The 19,848-nt window shown below is 52.8% G+C and overlaps 7 protein-coding genes across 8 annotated transcripts; 3 read left to right on the top strand and 4 right to left on the bottom strand.

The window, feature by feature from the left end:
- Positions 1-45: 45 nt before the first annotated feature.
- On the bottom strand, positions 46-4,288 carry PV07_08916 (uncharacterized protein). Its single transcript, XM_016396122.1, has one exon. The coding sequence runs from the start codon at positions 4,019-4,021 to the stop codon at positions 77-79; it is 3,945 nt and encodes a 1,314-aa protein (XP_016245978.1). The 5' UTR covers positions 4,022-4,288; the 3' UTR covers positions 46-76.
- Positions 4,289-4,522: 234 nt separating this feature from the next.
- Positions 4,523-8,673, top strand: PV07_08915 (uncharacterized protein). The gene is made up of 4 exons (XM_016396121.1): positions 4,523-7,270; positions 7,322-7,564; positions 7,631-8,091; positions 8,151-8,673. The coding sequence occupies exons 1-4, from the start codon at positions 4,643-4,645 to the stop codon at positions 8,590-8,592; spliced, it is 3,774 nt and encodes a 1,257-aa protein (XP_016245977.1). The 5' UTR covers positions 4,523-4,642; the 3' UTR covers positions 8,593-8,673.
- Positions 8,674-8,769: 96 nt separating this feature from the next.
- Positions 8,770-10,711, top strand: PV07_08914 (the record flags this gene model as incomplete). 2 transcript variants are annotated; one of them, XM_016396120.1, is made up of 6 exons in its annotated part: positions 8,770-9,036; positions 9,158-9,292; positions 9,412-9,507; positions 9,724-9,779; positions 9,908-10,335; positions 10,432-10,711. In XM_016396120.1, the coding sequence occupies 6 exons, from the start codon at positions 8,770-8,772 to the stop codon at positions 10,542-10,544; spliced, it is 1,095 nt and encodes a 364-aa protein (XP_016245976.1). In that variant the 3' UTR covers positions 10,545-10,711. The 2 variants fall into 2 exon arrangements, with proteins under 2 accessions (XP_016245976.1, XP_016245975.1); XM_016396119.1 differs by having other exon boundaries at positions 9,412-9,779.
- On the bottom strand, positions 9,602-11,514 carry PV07_08913 (ribosome biogenesis protein NSA2). Its single transcript, XM_016396118.1, has one exon. It carries the CDS (start codon positions 11,421-11,423, stop codon positions 10,638-10,640), a length of 786 nt encoding a protein of 261 aa, XP_016245974.1. The 5' UTR covers positions 11,424-11,514; the 3' UTR covers positions 9,602-10,637.
- A 3,082-nt stretch (positions 11,515-14,596) lies between these two features.
- PV07_08912 (uncharacterized protein) lies at positions 14,597-14,794 on the top strand (the record flags this gene model as incomplete). The annotated part of the gene is made up of 1 exon (XM_016396117.1): positions 14,597-14,794. The coding sequence occupies one exon, from the start codon at positions 14,597-14,599 to the stop codon at positions 14,792-14,794; it is 198 nt and encodes a 65-aa protein (XP_016245973.1).
- Positions 14,795-15,619: 825 nt separating this feature from the next.
- On the bottom strand, positions 15,620-16,439 carry PV07_08911 (uncharacterized protein). Its single transcript, XM_016396116.1, has 2 exons — positions 16,034-16,439; positions 15,620-15,991 (listed from the first exon to the last, which is right to left on the bottom strand). The coding sequence occupies exons 1-2, from the start codon at positions 16,367-16,369 to the stop codon at positions 15,890-15,892; spliced, it is 438 nt and encodes a 145-aa protein (XP_016245972.1). The 5' UTR covers positions 16,370-16,439; the 3' UTR covers positions 15,620-15,889.
- An 883-nt stretch (positions 16,440-17,322) lies between these two features.
- PV07_08910 (uncharacterized protein) lies at positions 17,323-19,597 on the bottom strand. Its single transcript, XM_016396115.1, has 4 exons — positions 19,428-19,597; positions 18,072-19,380; positions 17,944-18,024; positions 17,323-17,894 (listed from the first exon to the last, which is right to left on the bottom strand). Exons 2-4 carry the CDS (start codon positions 19,361-19,363, stop codon positions 17,618-17,620), a joined length of 1,650 nt encoding a protein of 549 aa, XP_016245971.1. The 5' UTR covers positions 19,364-19,380; positions 19,428-19,597; the 3' UTR covers positions 17,323-17,617.
- Between the last annotated feature and the right edge of the window lie 251 nt (positions 19,598-19,848).

Genomic DNA, 19,848 nt, shown 5'->3' with positions numbered 1-19,848 from the left:
TCTCCATCCCTAGGTATTTTACCGAAGATGAAGGACGAGGTCATAAGAATACTGCACAAGAATCATATCAGCTCTGCTACCGTCGCCCAGAACGAAGCTTCGCACGATAAAACCTCGCCTCTGAGTTGTTGCTGTCTTCGACTTCTTCAGTGTCGGACGCAGACGGTGCATCACTTGCATCTTCTTCGGCATCTTCAAATTCTTCATCATCTTCTGGCGCTTCGTCTCCTGTGGACTCCTCGGCATCCTCGTATTCTTCGCCGTCGTCAGAGTCTTCATACCCCTCCTCATCCGAGGTTTCTGGGCCACCGATGGTCTCTTGAAATTCTTCGCTAAGCTCTTCCAATGGCTCTCCAAGTTCTTTCAGCGTCTCCTCGAGGACTGTAGGGTGGGCGACGAGAAGTTCTGTCAGCATAACCTGGAGTTGTACCACGGCGTCGTCAGAGTACTTAGGCTCATTAATTTGGCTGAGTACGACATCGAGCTGTTTGAGCCTGGCGCCAACTTCCTCGGGGTCATCTAGCTCGAGGAGTATGGCTCTGATCTTATCGGCCATAGCCATAACTTGGTCGAAATCGTCGTCAGATTTATGTTTGTCCGACAATCCAGTACGATACAGTACGGCGAAGCCACCCCAACCATTGGTCAGGGTTTGGCAAGATTCTCCAGCTACGATGCACCACCTCCCGCAAGGACTCCAATCAGCTGCTCTCGTCACAAACATCGCTTTGTTTTTGAACTGGAGCTTATCGAGTAGAATCTTCATATGGGCCTTGAGGGGATTGTGCGGATCGTCAACGGAATATTTTTCACGGTCCCGGGCCATTAAGCCAGCCTTTTCTGAGTTGACGATACGCCGAAGATCAGGGGAGGGTGACTGCAAGCTCAGCGCGGATATACCAGATATTGTCGACTTTGGCACGGTACTGGGTCTTGGTGGTTTTTGTTCGATGTCGAGAGATTCTTCGTCGATCTCTGTAGGGTCAATAACAGATCGCTCTCTGTGTTTTCCCGAGGTATCCGAAGTCCCTTCGGACTCTAGGGTGGCTGATCGAACCCGCTCACTCTCTGAGGTGTCGGAAGTCGTATCTTCAGTATTCAAGCTTGTAGAACGGTACCGCTCGGATCCCACAGCGTCGAAAAACTCTCCCCCAATCTCTATACTATCCAAAATATTTTCGTCAAAGTCTAGAGACTCAGAGGTCTCTCTAGCGAGCTGTCTAGTATTATGAGACCGCTGTCTCATCTCTAGAGCACTAGAAAGTTCTTCTTCGCTCTCCGAAGAGCTCTCATGCACCACAATGATTTGCGGTTCTGGAATAACCCTTTGGGATCGGATCGAGTCTGTGGTCACACCTGGATTGCATAGAGGCTGAAGCACAACGGGAGATTGTGAAGCAAGAGGCCATTCAACAGGAGGCGTGTCTCTTACGGCATCTCGAGTCTTTGTCTCCCTATTCTTAGTCTTTACTTTCAAACGAGTTGACCTTCTGGCTGAAGTTGCTTCTCTCGAATTATCCGGCCCAGCCGGAGACAGGGAAGGGGTGTGTGGTGTTGAAAGAACCGAGCTTTTGACACCTTTGCTATCTATCGCGGTATCCGAAGCGGCTGGAGATTGCAGTGCGGCGCGCGATGCAGAAAGAGGTGATACTCTGGCAGTATCAGTATCATCTGAAGCCGCTGGAGACGGGAGCAGGGAGCGTTGTGTCAATCGAGCCGATTTTCTGACAGGATCAGAATCCCTCGCGATATCTGTAGCAGCTGGGGATGGAGATGTAGTGTGCGGTGTTAGACGAGCCGATCTCTTGACAGGATTTTCATCTCTTTTGATGCGTGGCGGATCCTGGGACAGTTGAATGGCCTCAGTTTTGAGTTGAGGTGGTCTTCTGGCAGAATCCATGGGAGACATTGAACCACCATCTGGAGCATCTAGAGAGGGTCGAGAACCGTCAGACTTTGATGGAGACGGCGGTCTGCTTGAAACGGGTACCGTAGATGATAATGCTTTGCTGTCTGACACATTTGGGGTTGGTTGGTCAGCGTATGGTTTGGACCGGGTCGAACTTCTACTGTGAGTGGAATATGGCTGTGTTTTACTGTCTGACATATTTGGGGTTGGTCGGATAGCGTTTGGTGTTGGCCTAGTCGAGCTCCTCTTAGAAGATGAAAAGCGAAACAAATCGTCGTATTTCATTTCCGGCAGCGGAATGAGGGGTGGCTCTGGGCCAGTCGATCCTTGCAAAGGCATTGAAGGAATGACTGGCCTGTCAATTCTGATGTCCCCTAACTGAATACTGATTTGCTTTGACCTGGTCAGTTTTTTGACGGGAATTACAAGAGACTCTTTTTTGCCAACTTTCGTGTTCGAAGAAGGGCGTACAACATCTGAACCTGAAGAGGTTGATCGTCCAACAAGGGTCGAAGGAGCTGGGAATTTGACATCTTCAATTGCGCGAGTGAGAAGAGTCGGTCGTATGGTATCAGAAGACTCTTGCCTGGCGTCCCTAGCCTCTTCCTTAATCTCTGCCGGGCCTTGCTTGATCTGTATGGATCCGCATTTGATCACTACATTCTCGAGCTTGACGGTTGGAAGCTGTCGTTGTAGCCTCAAAGACCTCTTTTCAGAGGCCCCCCGAGGCACCTGGCGCTGTCGAGTTTGCGCTTTTGATGGAGGGTTGGCTTCAATTTTTGATCTCTTTTCTCGGGCCGGAAGGACTTTAAGTTTTGATGTCTTTTCTTGAACAGGGGGCACTTCCATTTTTGGTCTCTTTTCTCGGGTAGGAAGGACTTCAGCTTCTGGTCTCTTTCTTTTTCTGCCGCGACGTTTGTCGCTGCCGTCGCGTTCACCTGCATGACCCGCCAAGATTTGCTCAAGGTCCCAAAATCGAAGTTCGGAAGCAGCATTTCCATACGTGATCAACGGATGTAAGTCGGGGTATGCTGGCGAGGGCAACAGTAGGCCAAATCGAAGATAGAATGTGTCACTGTAGGGAGCGGCAAACTCCAGGAGTCGCTTGTATGAGGCGGTGTTTCGGAACTCGCTTGGGACTTCCCACCGTTTCGCACCATCCTCGTCCACGACTACTGTGCGCATAAACCCGTTGCGCGTATCGAGATAAATTGCCGTCTTTACAGCTGTCATTGGTGGCGGTGGAGGTTTTCGCGAATCAAAACCAGTCACCTTCCAGAGCACAATCTTGTTTTCGGTCGCAGCCTTTGACAGTATCAAATCGCCAAAGAATTTGACACAGTCAATATAACTGGAGTGCAGCGCCTTGGTGCTAAAGTGTGGGTAGTAGATCCACATGGTCTCAAAAAAGTGTCGTTTGACGCGCGCTGGGTCGATTTTCTGCCAGAAGGGGGAGCGAATACCAAGATCTGGTATAGTCCACACACAGATTTGGTGGTCGAAGCCTGCTGTGACCAAATACCGGCCGGTCTCGTGCCATGAAACCGTCAGCACGCCAGCCCTGTGTCCGTCTGTTCCTGAACCACAGCTTATGATCATAGGCGATATGCGGGGCACCTCGCATCGTCGCAGATCGAAAATTCGAATTTGGCCATCCTCCGAAGCAGTAGCGAAAATCCATGGGTAGAGAGGATGCACTGCGATGTCGTTGATATTTCCGTTGACATGCTGGATCAGAGGCTTGACAGTCTGTCCTTTGATGACATCAATCACCTTGATTAGCCCCAGAGCGCCCGCAATTATCAATAAAGGTCTTTGCGGATCTATGTAGGCCCAGGCGCAAGAATTCAGACCAAGAGATTCGCGGTTTCCTTGTACGTCGGGATCGGTCAGATGATGGAGGATAGTGACGGTACAACGAGTTTTAGCTGACAATCGACCAATGATAACCTCTCTCTGGCTAATCACGGCGAAGATGGGTTCGTCGCATGGAGGGGTAGAATATGGCCAGAACTTGACGTCGTAGAATGTGAATCGGTCTTTGCCGGGCTGGGTGTAAATGTACTTGATCTTGGGCAGCTCAAAGGCCTGTTTCTTCGCCCGAGTCCCCATGTGTGCGTTGTGTCGGAGCGAATTTCTGAGGGATTCAGTGCTGGATGAGCGCAAAAGGGGGATTAACGCGGCGATGCTGGACAGCTCTTGTCATCTCGCCTGAGAGAGGTGTCTGTTCGCCATTGAGATGAATGAACGACGCGTTGTGCTTGTTTTTACTTCATGGCACCCTCACACTACAGGGTCGACTTTGGCGCTGTTGTTGAAGAAGTATGGACGTGACCTATTGAACAGCCTGTGATGCGATTTTCCTTAAATAGGGGAGAGGTTTAGATAGTGCGATATCGACGGGCTGGAGGAAGAGAATTACGCTCTGTTGGACCGTCTGGGCGGATGCCGCCCAAGACCCACTTTTGTCCCCCCAAGGCTTGGCGCATGGCCGGGCCAGGCCGGCTCCGTCTTCATCACGTGACCCGCTCACAGGTCGCCCGCCACACTGTTACACCGCCTATCACGACCTCCACCACCACCACCACCACCACCATCATCACCAAACTGTCACAGGTCAGTCCCGCACCACCAGCCAGCAACGGCAAACACCCGCACCGCTGGCCCCCTAAAAGCTAATCCTCATCCTAACTCTCAACTCTCCCTCACCCTGGCCAGACCACTCCGTCCACCATGGCACGCACCTTGCACACTCCCGAGACCCCCGAACAGATCAAACATGAGCTGGAGACGCAGTTTCTGTCGCCACCAACCACATTCACTCCCGAGTGGCTAAACAAGCTGCAGCAGCGCTGGGACTACCAGGCTTCCAATTACACCGAGCTCTGTCAGTTAGCACCCACTCAGACTCGGACAGTCACTCGCTTCACCCGCAAAGGGCTGGAAGGCAAGGTCGCAGCCTACCGTCAGGTCACCGTGCCCGCCTCAGGCGCCACTGCAAAGAACTCGACGTCACTTCTCCGGAGACCAGCAAATAGATCCGAGTTTGTGCGAGGGGCAGCGGGGTTTTTCCCCTTTGCGCCTGGTGGATTGGATGGGGTCGACACGATTCAAGCCTACGAGGACCAGGTGAGACTAGAGGAAGAACATAGACGGCCGGCGAAGAAGGCCAATGGGCTCGCTCGCATCATCAATTTCGGAGTCGATGATGGCCTGTTGCAAGTGCCTCCGGGATTTACCAGGGGCATGAGATTTTCCGACAAGAAATCGACCGAGGCGCAACAAGATGCAGAAGACGTAGAAAAGACACTGGAATCCGACGAAGAAACTGAACTAGGCCCTAAGGTGGATGAGCGCGATGGGGAGACGGCTGCTGCCTCGGAGAATGGAGATGTAGCTGTGGAAGAAGACGAGGACGACGAATATGCCGACCTGGATGACCTCCTACCAGTGGAATTCCCATCCTTGGAGCCGCGTGGAGACTTGCTGCGAGCAACTACCAAGGCACCAGGCAAAACATGGGCTCACGTGGTGGATATCAACAAGGCCATTCCAAACTTTGCAGAATTAGTCCCTGACATGGCGCGGACGTGGCCTTTTGAACTCGACACTTTTCAGAAAGAGGCCATCTATCATCTTGAAAGTGGCGACTCGGTGTTTGTTGCCGCCCACACCTCGGCGGGCAAGACTGTCGTTGCCGAATATGCCATAGCCCTGGCTGCGAAGCATATGACCAAGGCCATCTATACCTCCCCCATCAAGGCCCTGTCCAATCAAAAGTTCCGCGATTTCAAAAACGTCTTCGACGACGTTGGCATCTTAACCGGAGATGTCCAGATTAATCCGGAAGCCAGCTGCCTCATCATGACGACAGAAATTTTGCGAAGCATGCTCTATCGTGGTGCCGACCTCATTCGAGATGTGGAGTTTGTCATCTTTGACGAAGTTCATTATGTCAATGATCTTGAGCGAGGAGTTGTTTGGGAGGAGGTCATTATCATGTTGCCCGATCACGTCACACTTATCCTGCTTTCCGCCACCGTCCCTAATACCTACGAATTTGCGTCGTGGGTTGGGCGTACCAAGAAGAAGGACATCTACGTCATCTCCACGCCCAAGAGACCGGTACCGCTGGAGCATTATCTATGGGCAGGCAAAGAGATACACAAGATTGTGGATTCCGAGAAACGGTTCATTCAGAAAGGCTGGAAAGCCGCCAACGATATCTTGTCGGGACTTGATAAAATCAAAGAGCAGAAAGCCATCGAAGCCCAGGCGCCTGTTCGTGGAGGACACGCGTCAGGACAGCGGGGCGGGGGTCGCGCCCAGCCTCAGCGCGGCGGATCGAATCAAAGAGGTGGTGCACAGCAGCGAGGTCGGGGAGCAGTCCCGAACCGCGGCCAAGGCAATATTGCGCGAACAGGACGCGGTGGGGGGAGAACGACGGCGGCTCAAGACAGGAACATCTGGGTGCATCTCGTCCAGTTCCTGCGAAAAGAGAATCTATTACCGGCCTGCATCTTTGTGTTCTCCAAAAAGAGGTGCGAAGAGAACGCCGACTCCCTCTCAAACCAAGACTTCTGCACTGCAGCAGAGAAGAGCGCCATTCACATGATTATCGAAAGGTCAATCGCAAGACTCAGACCTGAAGACCGAGTGTTGCCGCAAATCAGACGGCTGCGTGAGATGCTCGGCCGCGGTGTCGCCGTCCACCACGGAGGTCTGCTGCCCATTGTGAAAGAGATTGTGGAGATTCTTTTTGCAAGGACTTTGGTGAAGGTGCTATTCGCTACGGAAACATTTGCGATGGGCCTGAATCTTCCTACGCGAACAGTTGTTTTCTCGGGGTATCGCAAGCATGACGGCCGCGAATTTCGAAATCTACTACCCGGAGAGTACACCCAAATGGCTGGCCGCGCCGGACGCCGAGGCCTTGACACTGTTGGGACAGTCATCATCGTGACACCGGGCAAGACTGAGGCACCTTCGGCGGCAGAATTGACCCAGATGATCACTGGTCCCGCCACAAAATTACGCAGCCAATTTAGACTACATTACAACATGATCCTGAACCTCATGCGAGTCGAGGCATTGAAGATTGAAGAAATGATCAAGCGCAGCTTCTCGGAGAATGCGACACAAGCACTACTGCCTCAACACGAGGAGCAGGTCGCGTTGTCCCAGGCAACCTTGGACAAGATCAAGCGAGAACCTTGCGACATCTGCGACATCGACGCGGAGGCCTGTCACGAAGCAGCCATGCAATTCGAACAGCTAACCAAGGAACTCCACATTAATTTGCTGTCGTCGCCGGTCGGACGGCGCCTTTGGACTGCTAAGAGATTGATAGTATTCAAAAAAGTGAGTGGGGCTCTTCCCGATTTCTTGCGATTTCCTAACTCCTCTGTGTAGGACGGCATCCGTACGGTTGGAGTGCTCCTCGAGGACGGAGTACGGGCCGGGGCGAATCGAGGCCTCAAAGTTCTTGAAATATCCCATATTGACGCCAAGCGATCGACGCGAGATCTGCTTCCATACCTGCCGCGTGTGCGCATGATGTTCTCCCCCTTGCCGGAAAGGGCTTCCCAGGTCAAATGGCGGGTCACCCAGGTTGCGTTGGACGATGTGGAATGTGTTACCCAGACGGTTGTCAAGGTCAGAGGTCCCCGCAGGTTTAACAGGACGAGAAAAGGTAATACTTACATTTATCGGAATCAACAGGTCGATCTGCGTTCGTTGCTCCAGTCCGATGAGGCGCAACGGAAATTCGCCGAAGAAGAATTCGTCAACGTCTATTCATCCTGGATCTCGACGGCGTGGGATGAGCAAGAGTGGAGCAAGTTGCATGAATTGCACATCCGCGATCTGCTGCACAAGAGGAACGAGGCCGCGCAGATTTTCGAGAACAGTCGATGCCTGCAGTGCCCCCAGTTTTTGAAGCACTACGGCATGCAGCATGACGAGTGGCTGATCCAGGAAAACATTCAATCCTTGAAAATGCTAATGTCTGACCAGAATCTGTCACTGCTGCCGGATTACCAGCAGAGGACTGCAGTGCTGAAGGATCTCGGGTTCATCGATGAACAGTCTCGCGTTCAGCTGAAGGGCAAAGTCGCCTGCGAGATCCACTCGGGCGACGAGCTTGTCATCACTGAACTGATTCTGGAGAACGTGCTTGCGTCGTAAGTTGGGCGGGAGAGGACGAATGGGGCAAGCCCAGATCAAGCTGACGGCAGTCCAGGTTCGAGCCCGAAGAAATCGTGGCCCTCCTTTCGTCCTTTGTCTTCCAAGAAAAGACGGACAGCGAACCACAACTTGGCGGGAACCTTGAACGTGGCAAAGAAGCCATCATCGAAATCTCCGAGAGGGTTAACCACTACCAGATCCTGCATCAGGTGATCCTCTCTTCCGACGATGCCAATGATTTTGTCTCGAGACAACGATTCGGACTGGTCGAGGTGGTCTATGAATGGGCGCGGGGGATGTCATTCAACCGCATCACCGATCTGACGGATGTGATGGAGGGCACCATTGTCCGAGTGATTACGAGACTAGACGAGACGTGCCGGGAGGTGATGAGTGCCGCGAGGCTGATCGGGGATCCCTCGCTGTATGCAAAGATGGAAAAGGCGAGGGAGTTGATCCGACGAGATGTGGTGTTTACGGCCAGTCTATACATGTAAGAGTCGCGCGACGAAGGTGGGACACCACCGGCCGTGTTCTTTCTCTACCTGAAGGCTGTAGATCACGTATCTGAATTACGGGTGAGACTGAATCCTTCGTGATGGCTCAGCATGTGTTGTGACATGACGGACAACTCCGTTTGTTGTTCGCGCTCTCTCTCTCTCTCTCTTCTTTCCATGACGATTACGAACCATCAACCTCCAGCAGAGTCGCTATCCAAGCAGTCATCAAAAGAGATCCCCATCATCCACCAAGGGCAGAACCTGGGGGTATACTCCGACCCATCACTCCCCAAGACAGATCTGGCTCAAGTTTTCCCCGGATCAACGCCAATGGCCGGGCCGAAGCTCACGACGTCGGACGATCTCCTGATCTGCTGTGCGTGCGGCGCGCAGTACGAGGTGGACGAGACGACGGGCAAGGACGAGTGCCGGATCTGCGAAGTCGGTTTACCCCAAGCCCCATCCTAGCCTCGCATTCCTTTGCTGGCGCTTGATTGATTGATTGATTGATTGACACACAAACGCCCTGACCCGAACCGTGTGTGTGTTGTCTACACATTAGGACCCCCGCCAATTCGTCCCGCCGACGGGCCAGGCGTTCACGACGCTGCGCAAGCTGCACGAGGGCCCGTACCGGAACGTCTTCGAGCCGTGCGCGCACAACGACACCGTGGTCGAGATCCACACCGAGCCAAAGGTAGGTAAAACCCCTCCCTCCACACGGTCCCTTTGCGCGGCTCGTCTACATGTTGTCCCTCGCCGCGTTGAACAGAACCCGATGCTGAGACCAGGTTGTGATTGCTTGCTTCGCCACAGTTCGGAATCGGGCAGGGCGCGCGCTTGATCCGCACGCCGAACGGGAATGTCCTCTGGGACTTGATCGCGTATCTGGACCAGGATACCGTGGACAAGGTATGTCTGTACTCTCGCACTCATATATCTATATCCATGGGCCCGTCGCCCTCGAAAATCGCCAGCGACATACTTCCGTTTTCCCTGACTCTGTGTTTCCTTTTCAATTCAATTTTATTTTGGTCAGAAGAGAAAAGAAGAAGAAAAAGGAGGGCGATTTTTTTTGGACACGCTGCTTGGTTTATATGGATGGAGTTTGATGGTGTTGGGGTCCAGATCACCGAGTTGGGCGGGTTGAAGTTCATCATCATTTCACACCCGCACTTCTACACGTAAGACACCCTCTGTCTCTCCATCTATATTCACTGCTCGTCTCACTGGAGAGATTATATTCTTTCCTCTCCCGCAAATTCGCAAATTTGGGATTTTTCTCGGTGCTGAACGGCCCCTATGACACTAGGACCTGGGCGGACTGGTCATCGACATTTGACTGCCCCGTGTACATGACCGAAGTCGACTCGGTCTGGGCCAACAGAAAAGACACACCCTCTGCAACTCTCAAGCTGCTGAAAGAGCCCAGCACCGAGCTCCTCCCGGGCCTCACGTCGGTCATCTGCGGGGGCCACTTCCCCGGCAGCCAGGTCCTGCACTCCCTGCCACCCAACACTCCTGTGCCGACGCTGTTCGTGGCCGACACCATCTTCGCCGTGCAGTCGAGCCACAATCCAGACCCGGGCAAGCGCAGCGACACCATCTCGTACCAGTTTCTGTGGAGCATCCCCAATTTCATCCCCTTGCCGCCGGAAGAGGTGCTCAAGATCTGGAGGTGCCTCAAACCGTTGGAGTTTAAGGCGACCTATGGCGTTATGGCCAAGATCACCAATGTTTGTGAGTCGCTCCCTTCTTCCAGCTCTTCCCCCCTTGGAATCTAAAGGTTGGTTGTGTGACGGAATGCTGATCGTGGTGAATTTTGCATTTCAATAGTTGAGAGACCCGGCCAGAGTCTGAGTCTAAAAGCAAGGCTGCTTCAGAGCGCAAAAATCGCGGTTAAAGCAATGGGATATGCTGACCATGCCATTTTTGCCGAGGAATTGTGAGACACAGCACATCATCCTGGGCAGGGTGGTCAATAGGCTTGTCACCCTTATGAACCACCTTTAACTTTGTAATTTCTCGTGGTTGGCATTTTCTCAAACCAAGAGCAGCGCATTCAAACATCCGTCGCGACTCGGATCGTTGGTGACCTGCGCGTACTTTCCCCACACGACTTTCCCGCCAGTCGTGACAAGCCCAAGCTCTGACACATTGACCTCGATGACAGTGCCCTTTGTCAGGACCCCCAACTGGGTGTAGAGTGGATTCTGGGGATTCTTCTTGACGCTGATGATGGGCAACTGCACCGTGACGCCCAGCTCCGGGTGTGTGACGTTGGCCTTTTTGTAGCGGAGACCCATGGGCCGGATGAAGCGCTCGTACTTGACGGGCCGTCTGGTGAAGTCGGGCCCAACAAAGGTCGGCTGCGTGATCATCCTCTTCCAGCTCTTCTTCGCCGTCTTCTTGCCCGTCTTGACCACCTTGAACATCTCCTCCTCGCTGATGCCCTTGACCTTGGGCAGCGGCACGGAGAACTTGGCGGCCTTCTCGGCCCGCTTGTTCTTGATCGCGCTCGACAGCGCCTTCGCGTTGTTGGCCTGGGATCGGTCGAGCAGGTAGTTGGGCAGGGGCGTCGAGGACGGTTCGCTGGGGGCGGCGGATTTGACGTCGCGTTCTTCCTGCGCCTTGATGGCCTTCTTCATCTGGATCTTCTCGGCGTGTCGCTTCTTCTGGTGCAGCTTCGCCCGCAGGCCGCGCAGGTTCTGGGCCTTTTCGGACAGGGCGTGCCCTTCTCGGGCCTCTCTCTTCCGCACCCGCTCATCGTGGTCCAGGCGCTTGCCATGCTGTTTCTGCCAGCGCTCGATGTACTCGTTCTGAGGCATGGCGAAGAGGAAGAGGTGACGCAGGCCTTGTGTGGTGTTGTGCAGTTCGCAGTTCGCAGTTCGCAGCTCACTACCGAGTCCTGGCTACAAGAGTCCGCTGAAGAAAAAAAAGTTCGGGTTTCGCAGGCCAAGAATTTCCCGGTGGGGATCTGGTCACGTGCGCCAAGGCAAGGTTTCAAATGACTCGCTGACTGTCAGGCCTGCCTCCTTCGAGACGTGGACCCGAATTGGCGGACTCGTGGGAGCCGAGCCCCAAATCAACCCAATCACGCGCGATCCTCCTGGTTAGCGGCGGAGGACCGCGTGCCTCAGCGTGCCCAGAGTGTCACCCACGTTGCCGTCCTCGATTCGTGGAAATCTGGTCACATTTCGCGTGCTGTTTCTGCAAGTGGCCCTTTGTGGAACGGGCGCCTCGGGGAAGCCCTCCGACTCCTCGAGCACTAATCCGGTTTGAAAGGCAGGCCGTGCACCGCAATGAAGATGCGCTAAGCCTGTGACAGTAAGGCCGACCTTTTTGTTGAGGAACGAGGAGTCCCAACACACCCCACCCCCCCCCCCGCATTTGGCCGGGACGGATGTTCCCGTACAACAGCACAGCGGTGGAGGTCCGGGGAGACGTTTCCCGAGTAATTTTGAGCACGTTGACCCCAGCCTTTTCACTCGTCGCTACCGAACCCGACCACTTGGGCCCGCCAACCCTAATTGGTGGTCCGCGACGGGGAATTGCCAATAGCACGCAGCGCCCGGTCACTGATATGCTAAAAATAGCAAGCGTCAACTTTCCAGGGTTGCGGCATCCCCACAAGGACCGAGCTGCCGCATTCCAGAGTAGCCTGTTTCTCTCATTTTGCGCAGCAGAACATTCTTCAATTACTCGTACTCTTGATTAGGGAACGAATTCTTCCATTGATCGTGTACGTCGATCCTTGACCGGTTCGTCCAACATTTAATGGACAACGAAAGCGTCGACACTCGTCTACGAGAAGAAGCGGTGCTGCCCAAGAACATGCCAGGATTCCAATGAACAATGTGGGCGAAGGCCTACACAACGCCCACGCGATGCCAACGAACGCAGCTGGTTACATACATGACTTGCCGAGTCTTCACCTTACACTGTCAAACGAGTTGAACTAGGTTCTGGTTCCTTTCAAAGGTCTAGCAAGTTCACAAATCCGTCAGGCAAACGTCGCCGACTCAGCAAGAACACCCATCAGCAGTTTATCCAGTTTCGAAACGAAGCACCGATGGGTGTTGGAAGTCGAATTGGAGCTCAAGTCTGTGCATTTCTCTCTGGGTTTACGAGGGTCTAATTCCCATCATACAGGGTAAGCTGATAGGGCGAAGCGATTGTTGCTGTCTCTCTGTCGCCCTCGCTCATTCGTTTTTCTCGTTCGAATCTTCGCAAGTTCTCTTCCCTGAGCCCTGTTCTTGGGGGCAAATGGACGTTTATGGGATTGCCCCAGAAGGTTGTCTACTCGTCAACGAGGACGTGCTGCACGGGTTTGATGGTTTGCGGGGAGGCAAGTAATTTTGTGAGCGTGCAAGGAATATCTATGGAATTTTTTGTTTTTTTGCAGATTAGAAGGTGATGCAGGTGCAAGTCTCGGGCGTGAGACAAGGGGAAATGTGGTGAAACCGTCACAGGGCCAAAACCCCGTTTGGTCCGTGTGCGGCCTGACTACTTGTAGTGGCCAGTCTAGGCCCCGTTACAGTGTCACTCAATCACTTCAAATCTGGAGTTTCGGAACTAAGATTCCCCCCTAGTGCGGTTTCAGATTCAAGCACAACATAGGGGTGGGAATTTCGCAGGTACAGCGTAAGGAGGTTTTCGGGTGGATCGGATGCGTTTGTCGAGTTGTAGAACACATGCGTAGGGTGAATACGAGCTGCTCTCGCGCACTGGATGGGAGACCAAGCCCCTATCCCACACAGATCCCACACGATTCCCACCCACCTTGGAGGCTGAAAGCGCCATCGTTCAGCGAGGACACATCCCCTGGGCACGTTCATGTTCATGACATCGCAGGCGTCGTTGCGATCAAGAAAGCATCTCGCCTTTGGGCTGAAGCGGCTCTTGCTTACTTCAGCCTGTATTCTTCCACTTGCTCTTCCCTGAGAGATGGCGCAATATTTGGCGGTGACGACACAATAATACGGAGTACCACCCCCCGATTTGCGCGTAAAGGCCTCGGCGCCAAGACATCCAGGGGCTTGCTTACTCTAAAAATATTACATAAGTCCACGAGCCTTAGCGTGGCAGCAGATGCCCCATTGGGACAAGGCCAGACGGCTGAGTCATTTAAGCCACTCAGGCAGCGCCACCGGCTCAGCCCTTTGGCAAGACAACGGTGACATGCCACACGCCCTTTGAAGAGCCTTGAGCCTTCCCGTCAAATTTCTTACCAAGACAGACGTCATGATCCCATGTTCCAGCCGCCCCCCCTCTCACCAATCTGACTACTTCGTCCCCCCCCCAACGACCGCGTATCTGACACACTCGAGAACGCCCTGCGAAGACACACGGACCACATGGTTGCAAGAAAAATCTTGCGAAGCAAGGGCGCGCGCCCTTGGTCATGGAAGGTTCCACCCGAAGTAACTTGCCCCAATTACAACATCGTATAGCGCCACAGTTGCGTTCAGAGCCTCTCTTTGAAACCATGCTATTTTTTGCGCCTCGTGAACAATGCCATCCCCACATACCAGCCACAATTCCCATGCGAGCGGGTTGCAAAGGGCGTGTTTGTACATACGCCGCTGTGGAGCGAAAAATTCTCGCATACAACAACGACGTGACTCAAAAGGGATCTGGGGATTACACAGGTATGTTTGATGTGTATATATATGTATCAACGCACCGCCGTCCAGCGACATTAGAAATTCCCATCGATACACAGAGCGTCTTACCTGGCAAATCATCCCCACACGTGCAACCATTCCTCATAGTATTCAGTCAAAAGCAATAGTCTAAAGCTTGCACTTCGAAACTCCAAATACACATTCCAAGTCAGACTTGAGAGCAGCATCACCCTTCAAACACCCGCCCTCAAACGAACCACCAAGCTTGAAAGGCAACCAAACAAACTACTACACCATCTCTCTCTCTCTCTCTCTTTCTCCAAGATTCTACCATACCCCTTCCAACCTCAATCCGAGTGACAAACAAGATCGCCATGGCCCGACAATCCATCACCAGCACCACCAGCACCGTCGCCAGCACCGACAGCACCGGCCTGCGGAACAAGGTGCACAGCTCGTGGAAGTCCGCGACGCAGTACATCTCCCAAAAGGCAAAGGAGCACCACCGCGGCGTGAACGAGGCCTACCGGGCTTACTATGGATTAAACGTGCCCACGTCGAGGAGGAACTAGAATTTTGAGAAGGGGGGGCGGGGCTAGAACACAACAATTCTGCCCCGATGCTTTTTGAGTACTGGGATTTAATAGCGCTTGGGTTGGTACAATGTTTGGGGACTTGTGGGTAACTTAACGGGGTGTTTTTATTTATGCGATGGGTGTATATATTCCGCCCCGCGAATATTAATATACTATTTCCAACACTATTCTTTTGTCTGTGCTGAATTTTCTTAGTCTTTTGGTCGATTACCGCAACTTTGAAGCTGCTGCTGTGGTTGATGCTCCTGGTTCCGACAATTAGGGCTTTTTCAATTTCGTCGTAGCCATTGTTGCCGGAGGCTTGAGACAAGCCCTAGCAGCCTGGATCGAGGTGATAAGTGCAAACGGAGGGCTTGGGAGGCCCATGAAGCCATGGTATGTCCTGGTTGCCACTGAGAGTTCTGCAATGCCCAATAGAGGAGTTCGTGTCGACGGCAATGTCGTGCGCGAGCAGACACTCCTCAGGATCATCCAGCGATCGCGACACAATAGCGGCTGTTGGTCTTCATGGCCTGCGTCGTGGCGTCCGAAATACTGCTGTTGTAGTATTACCAGACGACCCGCTCAAACGCTCCTTCTCTGGGCGTGGAGCCTGCATCACAAACCATAGGTAAGAGAAAAGTGTTGCATCGACCCGACATAGCTCACTTGTACCATTGATGCGCTGCCTCTTGAGGCAGGCGAACACCATGACAACAACGTACACTCCAGGATAAAGAGGTCCTCCGAGGACCGTGGCAAGGCCGTCAGCAATCAATCCCGTAGAGTCGTGCTGTGCCTGCCCTGCGCCTCGTACTTTTGGCCAGTGTTCGTTATAAGCACGACCCCCGCAGCACCATGAGGCTCAACATCTCCTTGTAAGCAAAAGGAAAAGGAGCAGTCCTCAACGCGCGACCCGGACAGTTGCGGATTTCGGGCCGTGATATTTGGGGAGTCTTTGAAGCAGGATGGAACAGGAACGTCATATATGTACCTATCACCCTTCTATCTGGGGAAGGGCTGTAGTGCAGATAAAGTCGAGAATCCAAAATTCGGCACGGAGCACTGGGGGTTTCAGGAGCCTCGTAGTGGCTAGTCCTCCACGCGCGTTTTGCTTGGTTCTACAAGTAGATCATGATAGGCTTGTTGTGGGCAGCGTGGAACAGTAAATGGGCCAAGAATATCGGTGGTGATCTAGACTATTAGCGCGGACTGTGTCGTTGAGAAGTTGCTCACCAGGTAGAATACTGCTCCCCATGAAGCTGTACGGAATGCTCGATTCGCGTTTGACCACTCTTCTTCGGTAATGACCCTACCAGCAGCTGGCTCGAATCCATGGTCATCTTCTACAGGATCTGCGGTTTTCTTTCGGGAAGAGAAGACGGTTCGCCATTGCCATTGCGGAGCTTGTAGCTGTCGTTGTTCTTCGCGTGTGCGCTGCGCGTAATAGTAGTATTCCTCGAAAGTCACGCTGGAGTCATGGACTTTGCGTTCACTCGACGGAAAATACGACCGAGCAGCCGGGGGTGACGGCGTTGATTTCTCGTTGTCGATAACGGTCTTCTCAGCCATCTTTGCTTGGCCGCAAGACTTGGCTCTTGAGCTTCTCTGAGCTTCTCTGAGCTTGGCTTCTTTAAGATTATAACGGTGGAAATAGCGAAGAAGGGAAAGATAAGGCAACGTGTATGCCGCAATCCTTTGGTAAGCACCAGGCCGACAGCATCAAGCGATGTAACCGTCTCATTTGGCTGGACATGCGGGGTCTGGTCAAATCGGGCTCTTATCACGATGGAATCTTGGGAGAGGAGCATAGCGAGGGCGATCGTTGCTGGCTGTGGAGACGAAGGTCCGCGAGTGACCGCAAATCCGGTCGCGGAACTCACCTAATTTGCGGATGCCGAAACGTGGACTCCTGCCCTCCCCCTTCTCGGTGTCGATCTGCCTGCGATGTGGATTCGGAGGTTACCGACTGCGATAGTAGGATGGCAACGTTGGGGGCAAAAATCCCCAGTTCGAACGCGCGAGTCGAATACGAGAGAATCCCTGACGGACAAAACGTGCCAGCTGGATCCGCATGTAGCTCTGCTTGCAGGCGATTGACTGCGCCGAAGAATAAGGAAATCGAAAGGAAAAGGGCGCGAAAGTCGTGCGCGCAGTGCCACGTGACGCGCCAAGACAATGCACAGACCGTGACCGGCAGTTGTGCAACGCGTTCTTCGGGTGCGAATCCGCCGAGAATCCGAGTCAAGAACTTTGATCATTTCTGTCGACTTCACATCTGAGAGCTGACCTGTCGAATCAAAGCTTTGTAATATCCGGTATGAGTCTCATTCAGAAATGATGATAGCTTGTTTCGGAGGGCGCATCCCCGATATGGCACGCAAAATTGAAGAACCAAACCACTTGATCAAAGGTGCCATCGGACTTGCCGTCAACGCAGTCATTATATTATTCTACACTGATCCCGGCCTCTTCCTCAGCCTCGGTCTGTCACTGTCCGATCATAGAGGTAGATAAGGATGTTGGCCGAATTTACTCTCATAGACTTCACCAGTCATTATCTCCACTGCCTTACTCCGTGCATGCTACGTCTTCTCAGCGGTGAATATCGAATCGGCGGCCACGCAACAGACAAGGGATCATCACCCAAAATCCACACTCAGACAATGCTCGCTTGCGGGCTGCAAATGTCCCAGTTTCATCCACCGCAAATCCAATGTCTCCGAGAGTACACCTATATTACACCTAGAAATCGAACATAACGTAGATTCGCCCTTCAGGTTTGTCTCTGACATTACATCCGGTCCCGGATCTTGGTCCTCACGTTTCCATCCTCCCTTGGAATGCGTCGCGAGATGTACCTTGGCGTGTATCGTCTGATGTTTGAGGGAAACCTTCGCGATGAAAGTTGTGTTGATGATCTTCATATTGACGCTCGTCTAGGAATGGGGGTCTACCGGCACATTCGCCATAAGTACAAACCAAGCTTTCGTCCCGAACAGTTTTGTCACGGTGCTGTGTAGCCACGTGAAAGAGAACATCTAAGGGGTTGTCGAACGTTTGGGGACAGTAAGAACAAGTTTTGTTTCTTGTAAGGCTGATCTTTGTGAGCCGTGAGGCAAGCTATTGGATGGGGGAAGACGTACGAGTCCGTAGGTAATTGGTATCGGCCCGGCGGCAGCAATGCATCTGGACCCAGGGCGCTGCGGCTTGTTTCCGGTAGTGAGCTAAGGAAATGTCAAACATTGCTTTCTCGAGACCAGGGGATACACACATCAATACTCTGCACTGTTCGTCAAACTTGCCCAACCAAGGTAAAAGGCAGTCGCAGACTGATTTCGTCGCTTCAAACCCTTCTGAAAGCTTCGGGTTGGAATCGAATAAGAACCTTGTGACTGCGAAAGCAGATGGGCGGGTACTTGGATTCAATTTGAGCATATTCTCGCAGTATGGGCTGAAGCGACGGAGAGTGGGGAGTGTGAGCTGGCTCTGGATTTGAGCAAGCCAGTCCAGAGTTTTTGGGATCCAGTGGCGGTAAGTTGGGAAAGGTTGTTGTCGGATCGAATCCTGGAGGGTCTTGAGCGGCATCCTAGAGGCGGATGTTAGTAGCTCAATGAAAACGCATCCTAAGGAGAATATATCAGCTTTCGTGCCCAACAGCTGCTGTGTCTGGGCTTCCGGCGCCTGGTATACCTCCCAGATCGCATTTGCCCTCGAAGAGTCCTCAACCAATCTTTCCGTTGCTTTAAAGTGATTTGAGATGGCAAACTCGGCAAAAAATATTTCTCCCCCTCTTATTAGAATGCTTAATGGCGAAATTCGTCGATGAATTAGGTTTTTGGCATGTAGATAGCTTAATCCGCTTCCCAAGCAGCCCAGCCACTTTGCCACGCGTTTTGCAGCGGCTTCCCCAATGTCGCTGGCCCCATCTTCCCTTTCTAAGAAGGCTCGAAGCGTGCAATCCGCCACTGGATTCAAAATTATGCCGTACTGTGAGCTGTGGGCGTCACGCTCCTCCTCGTAAGTCATGATTGTTGTGAGAATGTTCGGGTGTAGAAGTGTTCGTGCCATATCGAGCAGGGCGAGTTCGTGGGACGTGGACTGGCGGCGCCTTATGGTGAACGCTTTCCGTGCGTAGATTTTGCCGGGAAGAAATATGCCACCACTTGGCTCGACTTTGTCAACGGTACCAGAACTGCCGCGACCTAATTCCCCAATGTGCGTGAACCGGGCGTCACCATGCGAAAATTCTCGGTGCATGGGCACAACAGCTGGGCCCTGGTCCTGAGTGTATTTTCCGAACGTTTCTTCGGTGTGTTGAGGGAAGATTATCTTGATCCCGGGAGCATTTTGGTTGCTTCTAAGTGAGCCTTCAATTATTCTGCTGCTCGATGTTGTCGGAAACTTGTTCTGGCCTGATGGGCTTGGGCCAGGGTGAATGTATTGGTCATCGGAAAGCCTGCGGGGGCGCTTATTGGGAAGATTCTGGTTGTTGTTTTGCTCAGCGCAGTCTGGTCTGGAAGACACGCTTGACAAGCCCTCGGCTTGACTGGAAGACGGAATCATGACAAAGTATAGAAGGTCTATTCGCCGTCAGTGTAATCCGTGCGAGTAGACTTTCTTAGCTTACCGTAGTCAAGGAAGCAGAAACAGCGGGGCGAACGACCTCGGGGTGAAATCCGATTTGAAAAAGAGCAAAAAGGAAGAAGTTAAATGGTCCTGCGCTTGCTGCAGCCCACCTCCACCTAATTGGCCCTTGCCAGATGTAAAGAGTACAGAGAGAACAGAGCGAACTGGATGAACTGATCATTGACTGAACCAAAGAAGGAAGGAAATCTACCTGAGAAGGAAAAAGGGGTCGTGTGCGCCTCAGTGATCGCACCAAGATAATTCACGTGACCAAGTCATGTGACTGTACAACCGTTAAGCTGTGACTGAGTGCACTGCGGAGCTTTGGAGTACGGAGGTGTAAAAAAGAGCAACAGAAATAACCCAATTATGGCGTTATTTCTGCCGCAGTAGGACTTATTTGTCACACAGCCTATTGGCGG

Source organism: Cladophialophora immunda, assembly GCF_000835495.1.
Source record: "Cladophialophora immunda strain CBS 83496 unplaced genomic scaffold supercont1.5, whole genome shotgun sequence".
Classification (NCBI taxonomy): Eukaryota; Fungi; Ascomycota; class Eurotiomycetes; order Chaetothyriales; family Herpotrichiellaceae; genus Cladophialophora; species Cladophialophora immunda.
Note: the sequence above shows the minus strand (reverse complement) of the source record. Positions and strands in the feature narration are given on the sequence as shown.

What these genes read in the sequence shown, in the direction of transcription:
- PV07_08916 (XM_016396122.1), bottom strand. Translation starts at nt 4,021, where the DNA reads ATGGGGACTCGGGCGAAGAAACAGGCCTTTGAGCTGCCCAAGATCAAG.
- PV07_08915 (XM_016396121.1), top strand. Translation starts at nt 4,643, where the DNA reads ATGGCACGCACCTTGCACACTCCCGAGACCCCCGAACAGATCAAACAT. An exon ending in GATTGATAGTATTCAAAAAA is followed by an intron (nt 7,271 to 7,321) that starts GTGAGTGGGGCT and finishes TCCTCTGTGTAG; the next exon opens with GACGGCATCCGTACGGTTGG. An exon ending in TTACCCAGACGGTTGTCAAG is followed by an intron (nt 7,565 to 7,630) that starts GTCAGAGGTCCC and finishes CGGAATCAACAG; the next exon opens with GTCGATCTGCGTTCGTTGCT.
- PV07_08913 (XM_016396118.1), bottom strand. Translation starts at nt 11,423, where the DNA reads ATGCCTCAGAACGAGTACATCGAGCGCTGGCAGAAACAGCATGGCAAG.
- PV07_08911 (XM_016396116.1), bottom strand. Translation starts at nt 16,369, where the DNA reads ATGGCTGAGAAGACCGTTATCGACAACGAGAAATCAACGCCGTCACCC. An exon ending in GGGGAGCAGTATTCTACCTG is followed by an intron (nt 15,992 to 16,033) that starts GTGAGCAACTTC and finishes CTAATAGTCTAG; the next exon opens with ATCACCACCGATATTCTTGG.
- PV07_08910 (XM_016396115.1), bottom strand. Translation starts at nt 19,363, where the DNA reads ATGATTCCGTCTTCCAGTCAAGCCGAGGGCTTGTCAAGCGTGTCTTCC. An exon ending in GAACAGTGCAGAGTATTGAT is followed by an intron (nt 18,025 to 18,071) that starts GTGTGTATCCCC and finishes ACATTTCCTTAG; the next exon opens with CTCACTACCGGAAACAAGCC. An exon ending in TACCAATTACCTACGGACTC is followed by an intron (nt 17,895 to 17,943) that starts GTACGTCTTCCC and finishes CACAAAGATCAG; the next exon opens with CCTTACAAGAAACAAAACTT.